This window comes from Rosa chinensis, chromosome 7, assembly GCF_002994745.2.
Source record: "Rosa chinensis cultivar Old Blush chromosome 7, RchiOBHm-V2, whole genome shotgun sequence".
Taxonomy (NCBI): domain Eukaryota; kingdom Viridiplantae; phylum Streptophyta; class Magnoliopsida; order Rosales; family Rosaceae; genus Rosa; species Rosa chinensis.
In genome coordinates this window covers 5,933,491-5,947,891 of record NC_037094.1, presented here as the reverse complement: position 1 = coordinate 5,947,891, position 14,401 = coordinate 5,933,491, and the positions used below count along the sequence as shown (strand labels likewise).

Genomic DNA, 14,401 nt, shown 5'->3' with positions numbered 1-14,401 from the left:
AAAGTATAAAAAATGCAGTCTACAGTATTGGAGGTTCAGATAAGTTCTTGTACATTACAATGTGCTTGTATATGTTTTTGTACAGTACCAAAGTAGCAAACAATGCTTTCGGATTTTGTTTGTGGTAAATTGCTGTACCTCGCACATGAACATCAAAAGTACAAAACAGTATAGAGCTCTGAGCATCAAAAAAAACAAAAAGCGAAGTGAAAAGATTTTTGGAATGATTTTTAGAAACAAGGAATTGAACCATCGAAGACATATACATCCATTAGTCGAGAACAGAGACTACTGATAAGGTGGAAGATTTGGGTGATGTTCTTACAGGAGAAGATAAGACAGGCTTTGGTGGTATTTGCAAGGCTTCAATGCTTCCTTCCAACATTTCAATCACTATACTCATGGATGGCCTATCAGATGGCTTTGTCTGTATGCACCACAATCCAACTAAGATCATCTTCCTTGTGATTTCCTTTTCCTCTTCAGTCACAGCATTGAGCAATCCGAAATTGCTGCCCTCCTCAAGGTTCTCATAAACCCAATCTGGAAAATAAATTTCACTGGTGTGGCTCACTCGAGCGTCAATGTTCTTTCTTCCTCCAACCATCTCCAGAATCATCATTCCATAACTATAGACATCGGACTTAGCAGACACTCTTCCAAAGTTTCTGCAGTACACTTCTGGAGCTATATACCCTATTGTCCCTCTAGTATCCAACATTGATATATTACTCTCCTTCCTCATACAAAGTTTAGAAAGACCAAAGTCAGAAATCTTTGGGCAAAAGTTTTCATCCAAAAGGATATTATGTGGTTTAATGTCAAAGTGCAAGATTCGTGTGTTGCATCCACGGTGCAAGTACTCCAGCCCTCGAGCTATCCCAGTAGCAATTTGGAACAGTCTTTCAAAGTCCAAGTGCAGAATGCTTTTCAAAGGATTAGTGTCTTTGTATATGAACTTCTCAAGCGATCCATTGGGCATGAACTCGTATATGAGCGCTTTTTTCTGACCTTCAAAGCAATATCCAAAAAGAGTGACCACATTAACATGGGAAGTTCTGCTGATGCTTGCAACCTCATTAACAAAGTCCTCTCCATTCCCTTTGGATTCTTTAAGAACCTTCACAGCCACACGACAGCCATTCAATAGCTTGCCTTTGTACACATCACCATAACCACCTTGACCCAGTTTATCTGTAAATGAGTTGGTCATTTTTCTTACATCTGAAAATTTGTATCTTTTTACTGCTAGAGGTCCAATATTCTGAATGAAGGCCTCGACATCTTCATTGTTCATTTCCTTATTCCCTGAACAACCATATTTCAGACAGAAGCAAATAGCACAGAATAAGAACACACTTATTCCTGCAACAGAAACACCTGGCAGCAGAACAATGAGATGATTCAGTCATTATATAGGGTGATTCATTGAATAAATTTCATGTATTCTAAAAACAATAAGGAAATAATACAATCTTTAATCCCAACTTCAACAGTACAATTAATTTCCGGTTGCAAGAATGACGGAGCATATTATTTCCTGTTGCAGACTATAGCTACAGCATAACTATCAAGAGCTGTGCAAACACCTTGAGGGGAAAAGGAAGATTATAAGAGGTTGCATGCACTTAACATGAGTGAATGTACTCTAAATTGGGAATTTTATAAAACTTTAAACAACTAAATAAATTAGTAAGGGATTGTTGATAGATTACCTATTGCAACCAACCAGCTGGTGTCTGCAAAAACAGAAAAGCATGATTCTTAGAATATGTGGAAAACAAAGTTTTAGGGGTAAATACAAGGTACCATTTTGGTCCAACTAATAACATTTTACAGGCCACTTATCATTGAAGTTTTGCTTGGGTAAGGTAGTACTGAAAATTATCAAAACTTGATACCGAAGAAATGTAATGTTTTTCACAAACTTAAACAACAACTAAAAATGAAAATGTTACTACTGAAATATCATCATCACAAGTGAGATGTCTGCAAAAACACAGACAAATTCAAAAGGAACCCCATATTTCCGAAAAGGTATCAACAACAGATTTCTTTGATGTTATAATCATGGAAATAGTAAATACATGATTTTTTCGACTGCAGCAGATCTTGAAGGTAGGGTAGCTAGACACAAAAGGGTGGCTTTTGATCAGAAAGCCAGAAACGGTGAGCTTATGTTTGAACCATTTCCACGGGTTCGTAGCTGGCATCCCTCATACTGAGTTTAACAGAAGGTTTGATTGGCTGCGGTTGTGAATGGTTGATTATATATGGAAATGAATTTTCAATTTCAAGTAGCTTTGGAGGAGATTAATATGGGATGGAGAGACAGAGAAGGGTGAAAATTCATGCCATTCAGGACTAACAAGTGCCTGAACTTGTTGGCCAAAGAAGAGATTAAGCGTGTCTTCTCCTCATGGCTCATACACTCATAGTGGGGGAACTGAGATTGATTGGTAAGGAGTCAGACGTATGAATATATTGGATGAAGACTTGAAAATGGAACTTCTTAGCTGAGAATATATATATTCTGAGAAGATAAAAAGAATAGACATATATGCGTACCAGGAAAACGTGGACAAGTAGAACGGTAACGTTGATCCCCGCAAAGGCAGAGAAACGAATCCGTCATTGAGTTCGATACACAAATGCCATTAGAGTTCATGCATGGTCTACAGAGATCCCATTCCGCATTATACTCAACCTGAAACCCTTGATTCAAAACTTTTTCCACTTCTGCCGTTGCATTTTCAGTTTCAGGCATAACATCAAAGTCCTCCCAAAAATAGGGTACTTGGATTTTGGTAAAACAAGACGTCTCATTCACGACTCTTGAAAGTGAATCATCCATGTAGTATGAAATATCTCTGTCCTTGGGTTTGCCGTCTATTATGCATGTAAAATTGTTGAGGATGGATTGATTTTGAGGGAGGCATCCGTAGTACAAGGTGAGGTTACGAACAGTTTGGACATAAGAGAAACGGGTGTAGTTGAGAGTGGTGTTGACGAGGAGGTGAGTACAAGGCCTGTCGCAGAGGTCAGAGCGAGCAATTGTCATGGTGTGAAGAAGCTCTTGGCTGTTGATGTTGGACACATGGAAATCTAGCTCTTTGATTTTTATGCGAGGGAGTTGACCTTCTTCTTGGCAGTTGATGAGCTCAAAGCCTAAGCGACCACACACTTGGGGACGATTAGTACCTCCCCAGAAAGGGTAGGTAACATTTTTGAGCGCACCACAGTTGAAAGGTTGCTTGCACTGTGAGTATAGAGCATGCTCTTTGCAGTAAACAAATTGGAACATGAACACGTAAAAGATGATGTAGAAGAAGGGTGCTCTTCGGAAAAGATGATTAGGCTTGAACATAGTTATTGGTAGAAGATAACTGAGAAATTTGCTGAGTGGTATGTAATATCTATGTAGAACCATACAGGCAGACTATCAATAGGTTGAAAGACCAAAGAAATTTCAAGGAAATGAGAACAAAGGAACTTGTGAATTATTACGATATATGAGACTATGACCTTACCTTGAATCATGAGAGCTTGGACTGAGTCCTAAGGTAATTAAGTGTTGAAGTTGTTACCATTTTCCTCCTGGTCCATTCAGCTTAACATCTGCACTAAAATAAAAGATTCAAGATTCAAGACTTCAAAATCTAAGATTAATATACTCTGTTAAAGCTACAGAGAACGATGAGGCGAAAATTACAATCCTCTATCGAAAAATAAAGAACAAGATGAAATTAACAAAATTTACTGCTTTACCTTGTAGTGGTTCTGATCATGTTAATGATTTTATATCTGTGGCGCCACAAGTCGTCAGATTAGTACTTCGACTGTCATCTGGTGAAGCCTAACCTGTCGAGAACTGTAAGAACTTTGAATTCCAACAGCAATTAAGCAACCGGAGCTGAGTGCCGTCGACTCCCAGCACAGAAGAGAAAATGAGGCCTACTGGCCTATTGTAAGTTGAGCCGGTCATTGCTCAACTTACAATAGGCCTCGCTTCGTCCCCCGGAACGAGGTGGCGCGTGGTTCATCGGGATAATACTGGTGTGCTTTGCTCCGTGTTGCTTCTTTTGGCAGAGCTAGTGCAGTTTTGTCACTCTTTTTTCTTATTGTTTACTTTCAGTGCTGTTGGCACTGTTATATTTTCTAGCCCAAGTCTGAAAATGGACTGAGAATTTTGGATTGGGCTTTATACTTCACGTTGGCCCTAACCTAACCTATTTAGGAATAGGAGTTCGATAATCCTATGAAATTCTGTTGACCAAGAAGTACATTGTATAACACTATGACCAGGCGGTTCCATATATGATATATGTACTCAGATGCAGAACAAAAGTTATATATAGATGCAGATGGGATATAGTGAGGACCCTATTTGAGATGGACAGCACCCATTGAAATTGAAGTACTACTGTACTAATTGATTAAAGACCCTGAGATCCTAAGTCATCATCTTGAGATGCTACACTTCATGATGACACCACCATGGTGAACTGATCTGCCAATTATCACTGCATTCAAAGCTCATCATGGTGTTCCTCTGCAGATAACCAGCAGCTCCAACAATATTGGTATACTTATGATCAGCTAGCTGTTGCTGCTGCCCATTATTCATCACTTGATGATCGGTCCAATGCTCTTATTATCATGACCTAATATCCATCAGTCAAAGTATATATGTATGTAATATTTTTATTATTGCATAAAGCTAAATAATATATGGAAATTTGTCCACAGAGGGTTAATAGTGATTACAAACTAAAATTCCCTGTGTGCGTAAGGCAGTCTCATTCATCATTATATCAACCGCCTGCAAGGAATTCCAGTTTGCATGCTCTTGCCTTAAAAGTGAATACAAATTATTTCAAAAAAACAGTGAATACAAACTATAAAAGGAACACATGACAGTAATATTGTAATCTGTCGATCACCTGCTTAAATTAAAGGCTGACAATGACAGAAAATTTTCCTAGCTTTTCAGCAGTAGAATCCGATCTCTTCTGAAGTCATCTATAAGAGTAAACAACTCAGACCACAGAAACATGTTGTAAAATTGCATTTCCTTAGGATAGACAACTGACAACAGTAGAGATTATAAGAAGATAATTGGAGAGAATAATTTCTGGTGTGTTATGGTTCTCATAAGAAAGACAAATATATACAAATAGAATTCTTGTACCATAAGGTATAGTAATAAACAATAATAAACCTAATTAAAGTATGTTACAGCATATACAGAAATATCTTGAATATACATGGTAAATAGCATGACTCATTCCAACAAAACCAGAACAGAACCCGCAAAACAGACTACCTTGCAATGTTCCATATTCTCTAGTTTAGAACATCAAATGACAGACAGACTTAACTAAAAGGCTTTTAGTAAAAGTAGTATCATTGATTGTACAGGTTCCTACTTTTCCCTTTGTCAATGTAGACTAGAGTAAAGTTGATGGCGCCCACTTTTGCTAAGCTTTAAGAAGAGCAGAACTTAGATGCAGTGATTGTTATAGCAAACTGTAGTTATAACCTATCTCCGTGTACAGGGCTTTTTTTCTTACTGAAGTAAGCAAGCCGGCTGAACTAAAATTGAAATAAAAAAGTGCAGATAACTGAAATCAATTCAGGTTTGTCCTAATATTCTATAATTTGTATCTTCAATACAAAAGCTTAAAAAATGAGGTCTACAGTGTTGGAGGTTCTGAACTTCTTATAAGATCTTGTACATTACATTGTGCTTGTATATGTTTCTGTACAGTAGCAAGGTAGCTAATAATGCTTTCGGATTTTGTTTGTGGTAAATTGCTGTACCTCACACATTAACATCAAAAGTACAAAACAGGATAGAGCTATGAGCATCAAAAAAAATATGAAGTGAAAAGATTTCTTAAATGATCTTTAGAAACAAGGAATTGAACTATCGAAGACATATACATCCATTAATCGAGAACAGATACTACTGATAAGGTGGAAGATTCTGGTGATGTTCTTGCAGGAGAAGATATGACATGCTTTGGTGGTATTTGCAAGGCTTCAACGCTTCCTTCCAACATTTCAATCACTTTATTCATGGATGGCCTATCAGATGGCCTTGTCTGTATGCACCACAATCCAACTAAGATCATCTTCCTTGCGATTTCCTTTTCCTCTTCAGTCACAGCATTGAGCAATCCGAAATTGCTGTCCTGCTCAAGGTTCTCATAAACCCAATCTGGAAAATAAATTTCACTGGTGTGGCTCACTTGAGTGTCAACGTTCTTTCTTCCTCCAACCATCTCCAGAATCATCATTCCATAACTATAGACATCGGACTTAGCAGACACTCTTCCAAAGTTTCTGCAGAATACTTCTGGAGCTACATACCCTATTGTCCCTCTAGCATCCAGCGTTGATATAATGCTCTCCTTCATTGTACAGAGTTTAGAAAGACCAAAGTCAGAAATCTTTGGGAAAAAATTTTCATCCAAAAGGATATTATGGGGTTTTATGTCAAAGTGCAGGATTCGTGTGTTGCACCCACGGTGCAAGTACTCGACCCCTCGAGCTATCCCAGTAGCAATTTGGAACAGTCTTTCAAAGTCCAAGTGTGGAATGGTTTCCAAAGGATTAGTGTCTTTGTATATGAACTTCTCAAGCGATCCATTGTGCATGAACTCATATATGAGCGCTTTTTTCTGACCGTCAAAGCAATACCCAAAAAGAGTGACCACATTAACATGGGAAGTTCTACTGATGCTTGCAACCTCATTAACAAAGTCCTCTCCATTCCCTTTGGATTCTTTAAGAACCTTCACGGCCACACGACAACCATTCATTAGCTTACCTTCGTACACATCACCAGAACTACCTTGACCCAGTTTATCTTTAAATGAGTTGGTCATTTTTCTTACATCTGAAAATTTGTATCTTTTTACTGCTAGAGGTCCAATATTCTGAATGAAGGCCTCGACATCTTCATTAATGTTCGTTTCCTCATTCCCAGTTAAAATACTTTGTTTTCCACAGACGCAAAGAAATAGAACATAGTACATCATAGTCGTTCCTGCACAAAAAACACCTGGCAGCAGAACAACGAGATGATTCAGGCATTATGGTGATTCATTGAACAAATTTAATGTATTCTCAAAAGAAACAGGAAATAATACTATGTGTAATCCCAACTTCTATGAAAGAAGGAAAAGAAAAAACGCATCAAGATATAAGGAATGACAGAAGCATATTGTTTCCTGCAGACTTTAGCTACGTTACAACTATCAAGTATCAACAGCTCTGCAAACACCAAGGGGAGAAGAAAGATTTCAACAGGTTGCAATTAAAAACTAATTTGAAAATGTATAAAACTCTCAACAACCAAAGAATAGGGGATTGTTGATTGAGTACCTATATGTATAATCAACTTGGTGCCTGCAAAAACAAAAAAGCATGCTTCTTAGAATATGATGAGGGAAACAAAGCTTTAGGAGTAATTTCAAGGTAACATTTTATTCCAACTGATAACATTTTCTGGACCATTTATCATTGAAATTTTGCAGGTGCTGTAGGTACTACTGGAAATGATCAAAATTCGAAGACTCCCCATCACATAACAAAATTAGCTATCTACCAAAAAAAAAAAAAAGAAAGAAACTACATTGACAGACAGTAGAAGTCTAATTTTTTTTTTTTCAAACTTAAACTACTACTAGAAGTGAAAATGTTACTAATGAAATATCATGATCCCGAGTTTTGAGATGAGATTGATCGCTGCAAAAACAGACAAATTCAAAAAGAATCCCATATAAAAGTTATCAACACCAGATTTGTAATGTTAAAGTCATCAATGGAAATAGCAATTACATGATTTCTTCGATTGCAGCAGATCTAGGGTAGCCACAAAAGGGTGGCTTTTGATTGGAAAGGTTTTTTCAATTTCAAGTAGGTTTGGAGGAGATTCAATTGGGGTGGATGTTCATCTGGGATGGAGAAACAGAAGTGTGAAAATTCATGCCTTTCAGGACTAACAACTGCCTGAACACGTCGGCCAATGAAGAGGTCAAATTTTAACTTTTAAAATTTTTGGTGTTCTCCTCACGGCTCATACACTCATAGTGAGGAGACTGAGATTTATTGGTAAAGAGTCAGACATCTGAAATCTGATACATTCTAGACCAAATTGGATAAAGAGTCGAAACTGGAATCATTTAACTGAGCGCATAAATTCTGAGAAGATAAGGACTAAACATATATGCATATATACGTACCACTTCGAAGACCTGGACAAGTAAAATTGTAAGGTTGATCCCCGCAAAGGCACAGAAACGAATCCGTCGTTAAGTTCGATCCACAGATGCCATGAGAGTTCATGCATGACCTACAGAGATCCCACTCCGTGTTAGGAAAGAAGGGCTGCCTTAATACAAGGCCAATGGATAATTGGTTATCCCAGGATCTAACTTTTCCCACCTCTCGTGTGATTTGCGGAATAGCAACAAATGAATAAAAGAAGACACAATATTTAACGAGGTTCAGCAAATGTGCCTACGTCCTCGGGGCAGTAGTAATACTCTCTTCCACTATATAAATAATGGGATTACAAGGCAATCTCACTTTGGTGACTAAACTTCACCAAAGTGGTAACACACACTCTATCTCTCAAGAGGAATTTTCTTCTCACTAATCTCTCAAGTGAGGATCTCACTACTATCTCAAACTCTATTAGTTTGGATGACTCTTGCCTTTGGTTATTTTTGCTACAACCTTACATGCCTATTTATAGGCAATTGGGTTCATGGATGTGGCATGCAATTGGAAGCAAAGTCAAGTCTTCTTCCAAGTTTGGCATGCCTAACTTCAAAGATGGCTAGCTACCTACCTTCCAAGATGGCTTGCTACCTACCTTCCAAGATGGCTTGCTATCTACCTTCTTTGAATATTCCAACCCATGCATTCCTCATGTGGTAAATCACCACATGGATTTCCTCCTCCATTAAGGAGGGACTGCCCATCAATCTCCCCCTCCCGACTTAGATGGAGGGATGCGTCAATCCTGACGCGCTTCTGCAAAACTCAAACTTGTCCTTTGGTAAGGACTTTGTCATCATATCTGAACTGTTCTCATCTGTGTGAATCTTCTCAAGCTGTAGTTGCTTGGCTTCCAGCACATCACGTATCCAGTGATACCTCACATCAATGTGCTTTGACTTCGAGTGAAAACTCGAATTCTTACTCAGATGAATTGCGCTTTGACTATCACAATGCAGAACATAGTTTTGTTGCTTATGGCCCAATTCCTGTAGGAATTTCTTCATCCACAAAATTTCTTTGCAGGCTTCCGTAGCTGCTATGAACTCCGCTTCTGTAGTTGACAAAGCAACACATTTTTGTAGCTTTGATTTCCATGAGACAGCTCCCCCTGAAAATGTAATCAGGTATCCTGATGTAGACTTTCTTGAGTCAACATCTCCGGCCATATCTGCATCTGTATAGCTTATCAGTTCAGGCTTCCCACTTCCAAAGCATAAACCCATTTTGGAAGTACCTTTGAGATATTTAAGAATCCACTTCACAGCATTCCAATGCTCTTTGCCTGGATTAGACAGAAATCTGCTAACAACACTAACTGCGTGTGTTATGTCTGGTCTTGTACACACCATTGCATACATCAGGCTTCCTACCGCTGAGGCATATGGCACCTTCACCATTTCTTCCTCTTCTTTCTCACTTGTAGGACTCTGCTTCGAGCTGAGCTTAAAGTGACTAGCAAGTGGAGTAGCAACTGGCTTTGCTTTCTCCATGTGGAACCGCTCCAATACCTTCTCGATATATTTTTCTTGTGATAACCACAGCTTCCCATTCTGTTTATCGCGGGTAATATTCATACCAAGAATTTGCTTTGCTGGTCCCAAGTCTTTCATAGCAAAAGACTTACTGAGCTCTTTCTTCAGTTTGCTAATCTTGTCACCATCTTGTCCTACGATCAACATGTCATCAACATACAAGAGTAGTATGATGAAGTCACCTCCTGAGAAATTCTTCACAAATACACAATGGTCTGAAGTTGTCCTCTGATATCCTTGCTCAATCATGAAGGAATCGAACTTCTTGTACCATTGTCGCGGCGCCTGCTTTAGTCCATACAAACTCTTTTTCAGTTTGCAGACTAGATCTTCCTTGCTTTTGACTTTGAATCCTTCTGGCTGCTCCATGTAAATTTCCTCTTCAAGGTCACCGTGAAGGAAAGCCGTCTTCACATCAAGTTGTTCAATCTCCAGATTTAAACTTGCAGCCAAACCAAGTACCACCCGGATAGACGTCATCTTTACCACGGGCGAGAAAATTTCTTCAAAGTCAACTCCCTTTTTCTGATTGAAACCTTTAACGACCAGTCTTGCCTTGAATCTGGGTCGTGAGCTATTCTCCTCAGTCTTCAATCTATACACCCATTTGTTTCTGAGTGCTCTCTTACCTTTTGGTAACTCCACCAGCTCATAAGTCTGGTTCTCATGCAAGGACTTAATTTCTTCTTGCATGGCTTCCAACCACTCCCCCTTGTGGTCATCTGTCAGAGCTTCTTCATAAGACTCTGGCTCTCCTCCATCTGTGAGAGTAACGAACTCATGTAGAGGGTATCTGTTTGAGGGTCTGCGTTCCCTGAGTGATCTTCGAGGGGTCGGTGCCTCTTCCTCATCATTAGTTGCATCATCAACTGGATCATTAATCATCGGGTCATTTGCTGCATCACCGACATCTTCGGTATCTCTCCGGCCATCCTGGTTTGTTTGCGGAGGAACTTTATCCGGGTTCATCGGATATTCTCTGGGTTGTTTAGGCTTCTCAGTCTTCTGAGTATCTTCGATGTTCAGATCTTCGAAGAAGACAACATCTCTGCTTCTGACAATCTTCTTATTGACAGGATCCCATAGCCTGTACCCATATTCTTCATTTCCATATCCCAGAAATATGCATTCTTTCGACTTGCTATCGATTTTTGATCTTTCATCTTTGGGAATATGAACAAATGCTTTGCAGCCAAATACCTTCAAATGATTGTATGAGACATCTTTTCCGGTCCAAAACATGTTTGGCACGTCACCATTTAATGGAGCTGAGGGAGAAAGGTTGATCACATCAACTGCAGTCATTAGAGCTTCACCCCAAAAGCTCTTGGGCAACTTAGCATGAGATAACATTGTTCTGATTCTTTCAACAATAGTTCTGTTCATCCTCTCGGCCACTCCGTTGTGCTGAGGAGTCTTTGGAACAGATCGTTCATGCCTGATTCCGTTACTTTTGCAATAGTGCCTGAACGCCCCTATGTACTCTCCCCCGTTGTCGGTGCGAATGCATTTTAATGTGCTGCCTGTTTCTCGTTCAACTTTGGCATGAAATTGCTTAAATACTTCGAGCACTTGATCTTTAGCTTTCAGTGCATAAACCCATACCTTCCTGGAATGATCATCAATGAAGGTGACGAAGTATCTTGCACCTCCTAGAGTATTTGTGGTCATGGGACCACACACATCAGAATGTACAACATCCAAAACATTGGATTTTCTTGGTGCAGGAGAACGATGGAATGAAGCTCTATGTTGCTTTCCAGCCAAGCAATGCGTACATGGTTTTAGAGGCATATCTTTAACATTGACACCAGTTAATACCTCTCTTTTGGCTAGAACAGTAAGTCCCTTCTCGCTAATGTGACCGAGCCGCTTGTGCCATAGCTCGGCCGGCGAATCTTCTCCGAGTGTAACTGCATACCCACTACAGATTTTTGCATAAGTCGTGTAGAGAGTGTTCTCTTTCCTCCCTCGGGCTAGAATTTCTGGACCATTACTGAGCCTCCATTTTCCATCACCAAAGACACTTGTGCAGCCTTCATCATCAAGTAATCCTGTGGAGATCAAGTTGAGACGCATGTCTGGAACGTGTCTCACATCCTTGAGAACCAAGCAGTGGCCTGTGTTGGTTTCAAGGGAAATATCTCCCCTTCCCACGATCTTGGACCTCTTATCATTTCCCATCCTGACATTACCGAAATTTCCAGTATTGTAGGATGTAAAGAACTCCCTTCGTGAGGTTACATGAAATGATGCACCAGAATCGATGATCCAACATGTATCTTGAGATGTCAAATTAACCTGACCCTCTCCATAAATGATGAGTACCTCTTCTTCGTATGAGGTAGTAAAAGCTGTGTCTCTGGCACCACCTTTCCCAGCTTGCTCTCTCTTAAGCCTCCTGCAATCCTTCTTTATGTGGCCTTTTCCACCACAGTGAAAACATTCGATGTCCTTCTTTGGGGCGAACTTGTCTTTTGATCGATCTTTCAATTTGCCTCGGTTGTGGAATTTTCTACTGCTTCCACGGTTGTTGGTGACGAGGGCTTCTGACTCGATCGATATTCCTTGCTCCTTCCTCCTTGCTTCTTCATTGAACATGCTGTCTTTTACAGTGCTCAGTGTGAGAACACCTTGAGGAGCTGAGTTGCTTAATGACACCACCAACGTGTCCCAGCTATCTGGCAACGAGCTTAGTAACAATAGTGCTTGCAACTCATCATCAAGTACCATCTTCATATTCGTCAATTGATTCACCATGCCTTGGAAGTCGCTCAAGTGTTCCGAAACACTTTGACCATCCCTGTACTTTGTGTTCACCAACCGCCGAATGAACGAGGCTTTGTTTTGTGCGGTCTTTCTCTCGTACATGGACTCCAACTTTGTCCACATTGAGTAGGCATTGGTTTCCTGTGCAACATGATGAAAAACACTTTCATCAACCCATTGACGAATTCCTGCAACAGCTTTTCTGTTCAGGATGCTCCAGTCTTTGTCAGTCTTGCCTGCTGGCTTCTCTCCACCATTTTGAAGAGGCTCGTACATATCCTTGCAGTAAAGGATGTCTTCCATTCTGGGCTTCCAAATGGAGTAATTCGATGATGTCAACTTAACCATTGTTGCTGCCGATGACGACTCTGCCATCTTGATCACTACGAGATGCCACCAACAATGAGCGCCGGGCTCTGATACCACTTGTTGGGAAAGAAGGGCTGCCTTAATACAAGGCCAATGGATAATTGGTTATCCCAGGATCTAACTTTTCCCACCTCTCGTGTGATTTGCGGAATAGCAACAAATGAATAAAAGAAGACACAATATTTAACGAGGTTCAGCAAATGTGCCTACGTCCTCGGGGCAGTAGTAATACTCTCTTCCACTATATAAATAATGGGATTACAAGGCAATCTCACTTTGGTGACTAAACTTCACCAAAGTGGTAACACACACTCTATCTCTCAAGAGGAATTTTCTTCTCACTAATCTCTCAAGTGAGGATCTCACTACTATCTCAAACTCTATTAGTTTGGATGACTCTTGCCTTTGGTTATTTTTGCTACAACCTTACATGCCTATTTATAGGCAATTGGGTTCATGGATGTGGCATGCAATTGGAAGCAAAGTCAAGTCTTCTTCCAAGTTTGGCATGCCTAACTTCAAAGATGGCTAGCTACCTACCTTCCAAGATGGCTTGCTACCTACCTTCCAAGATGGCTTGCTATCTACCTTCTTTGAATATTCCAACCCATGCATTCCTCATGTGGTAAATCACCACATGGATTTCCTCCTCCATTAAGGAGGGACTGCCCATCACTCCGCACTGTACTCAACCTGAAACCCTCGTCTCAAAACCTTTTCCCCTGCTTCCGTTGCATTCTCAGACATAGCATCAAAACCCTCCCAAAATATTGGGACTCGGATTTTGGTAAAACATGATGTTTGATTCAGAAGATCGACCATCGAAAGTGAATCGTCCACGTAGTATGCAATATCTCTGATGCCGGTGCCGTCATTTTTGCATGTAAAATTGTTGTGGACTGATGCATTTTGGGGGAGGCAGCCGTAGTACAGAGTGAGGTTACGAACAGTTTGGACATAAGAGAAACGGGTGTAGTCCAGAGTGGTGTTGACGAGGAGGTGAGTACAAGGACTGTCCCAGAGGTCGGAGCGAGCGATTGTCATGGTGTGAAGACGCTCTTGGCTGTTGATGTTGGACACATGGAAATCAAGTTCTTCGATTTTTATGCGAGGGAGTTGATCTTCTTCTTGGCAGTTGAAGAGCTCAAAGCCTAAGCGACCACACTCTTGTGGACGATTAGTACCTCCCCAGAAAGGGTAGGTAACGTTTTTGAGTGCACCGCAATCGAAGGGTAGCTTGCATTGTGTGTATTGGGCATGGTATGAAGGGAAAGAGAAGAAGTAGAAGATGAAGAAAATGAGGAAGAGAGGACTAGGCTTAAGCATAGTGATAGGTAGAATTAGCTGGTGCAGAAAATGATTGTGTGATTTAAGTTTGATGAGTGAATGAATGAATCATGTTAAAGACTTTGACTGATCCTAGATCAGGCCGATCA

General features: G+C 40.2%; 3 protein-coding genes across 9 annotated transcripts; all 3 read right to left on the bottom strand.

The window, feature by feature from the left end:
* Positions 1–4: 4 nt before the first annotated feature.
* Positions 5–4,099, bottom strand: LOC112176348 (PR5-like receptor kinase). Of its 4 annotated transcripts, none has more exons than XM_040512085.1 (5): positions 3,769–4,099; positions 3,531–3,618; positions 2,569–3,416; positions 1,716–1,739; positions 5–1,380 (listed from the first exon to the last, which is right to left on the bottom strand). In XM_040512085.1, exons 3-5 carry the CDS (start codon positions 3,365–3,367, stop codon positions 272–274), a joined length of 1,932 nt encoding a protein of 643 aa, XP_040368019.1. In that variant the 5' UTR covers positions 3,368–3,416; positions 3,531–3,618; positions 3,769–4,099; the 3' UTR covers positions 5–271. The 4 variants fall into 4 exon arrangements, with proteins under 4 accessions (XP_040368019.1, XP_040368020.1, XP_024169987.2 ...); XM_040512086.1 differs by having other exon boundaries at positions 2,569–3,259; XM_024314219.2 differs by having other exon boundaries at positions 2,569–3,618.
* Positions 4,100–5,882: 1,783 nt separating this feature from the next.
* Positions 5,883–13,568, bottom strand: LOC112178808 (LEAF RUST 10 DISEASE-RESISTANCE LOCUS RECEPTOR-LIKE PROTEIN KINASE-like 2.1). 4 transcript variants are annotated; one of them, XM_024317034.2, is made up of 4 exons: positions 13,044–13,568; positions 8,253–8,401; positions 7,393–7,416; positions 5,883–7,069 (listed from the first exon to the last, which is right to left on the bottom strand). In XM_024317034.2, the coding sequence occupies exons 2-4, from the start codon at positions 8,353–8,355 to the stop codon at positions 5,952–5,954; spliced, it is 1,245 nt and encodes a 414-aa protein (XP_024172802.1). In that variant the 5' UTR covers positions 8,356–8,401; positions 13,044–13,568; the 3' UTR covers positions 5,883–5,951. The 4 variants fall into 4 exon arrangements, with proteins under 4 accessions (XP_024172802.1, XP_040366867.1, XP_040366869.1 ...); XM_040510933.1 differs by lacking the exon at positions 13,044–13,568 and adding an exon at positions 8,455–8,953 and having other exon boundaries at positions 8,253–8,362; XM_040510935.1 differs by lacking the exon at positions 13,044–13,568 and having other exon boundaries at positions 5,883–6,800; positions 6,903–7,069; positions 8,253–8,385.
* On the bottom strand, positions 13,148–14,291 carry LOC112178809 (LEAF RUST 10 DISEASE-RESISTANCE LOCUS RECEPTOR-LIKE PROTEIN KINASE-like 2.5). The gene has a single exon (XM_024317037.2). It carries the CDS (start codon positions 14,289–14,291, stop codon positions 13,638–13,640), a length of 654 nt encoding a protein of 217 aa, XP_024172805.1. The 3' UTR covers positions 13,148–13,637.
* Between the last annotated feature and the right edge of the window lie 110 nt (positions 14,292–14,401).

Bases quoted from the DNA above. Each gene is read 5' to 3' on its own strand.
- LOC112176348 (XM_024314219.2), bottom strand. From the start codon at position 3,430: ATGGTTCTACATAGATATTACATACCACTCAGCAAATTTCTCAGTTAT. The intron at 1,740-2,568 runs GTACGCATATAT...CTGTTTTTGCAG, and splicing joins TACTTGTCCACGTTTTCCTG to ACACCAGCTGGTTGGTTGCA. The intron at 1,381-1,715 runs GTAATCTATCAA...TTCTGCTGCCAG, and splicing joins CAGCTGGTTGGTTGCAATAG to GTGTTTCTGTTGCAGGAATA.
- LOC112178808 (XM_024317034.2), bottom strand. From the start codon at position 8,355: ATGAACTCTCATGGCATCTGTGGATCGAACTTAACGACGGATTCGTTT. The intron at 7,417-8,252 runs GTACGTATATAT...TTGTTTTTGCAG, and splicing joins TTGTCCAGGTCTTCGAAGTG to GCACCAAGTTGATTATACAT. The intron at 7,070-7,392 runs GTACTCAATCAA...TTCTGCTGCCAG, and splicing joins CAAGTTGATTATACATATAG to GTGTTTTTTGTGCAGGAACG.
- LOC112178809 (XM_024317037.2), bottom strand. From the start codon at position 14,291: ATGCTTAAGCCTAGTCCTCTCTTCCTCATTTTCTTCATCTTCTACTTC.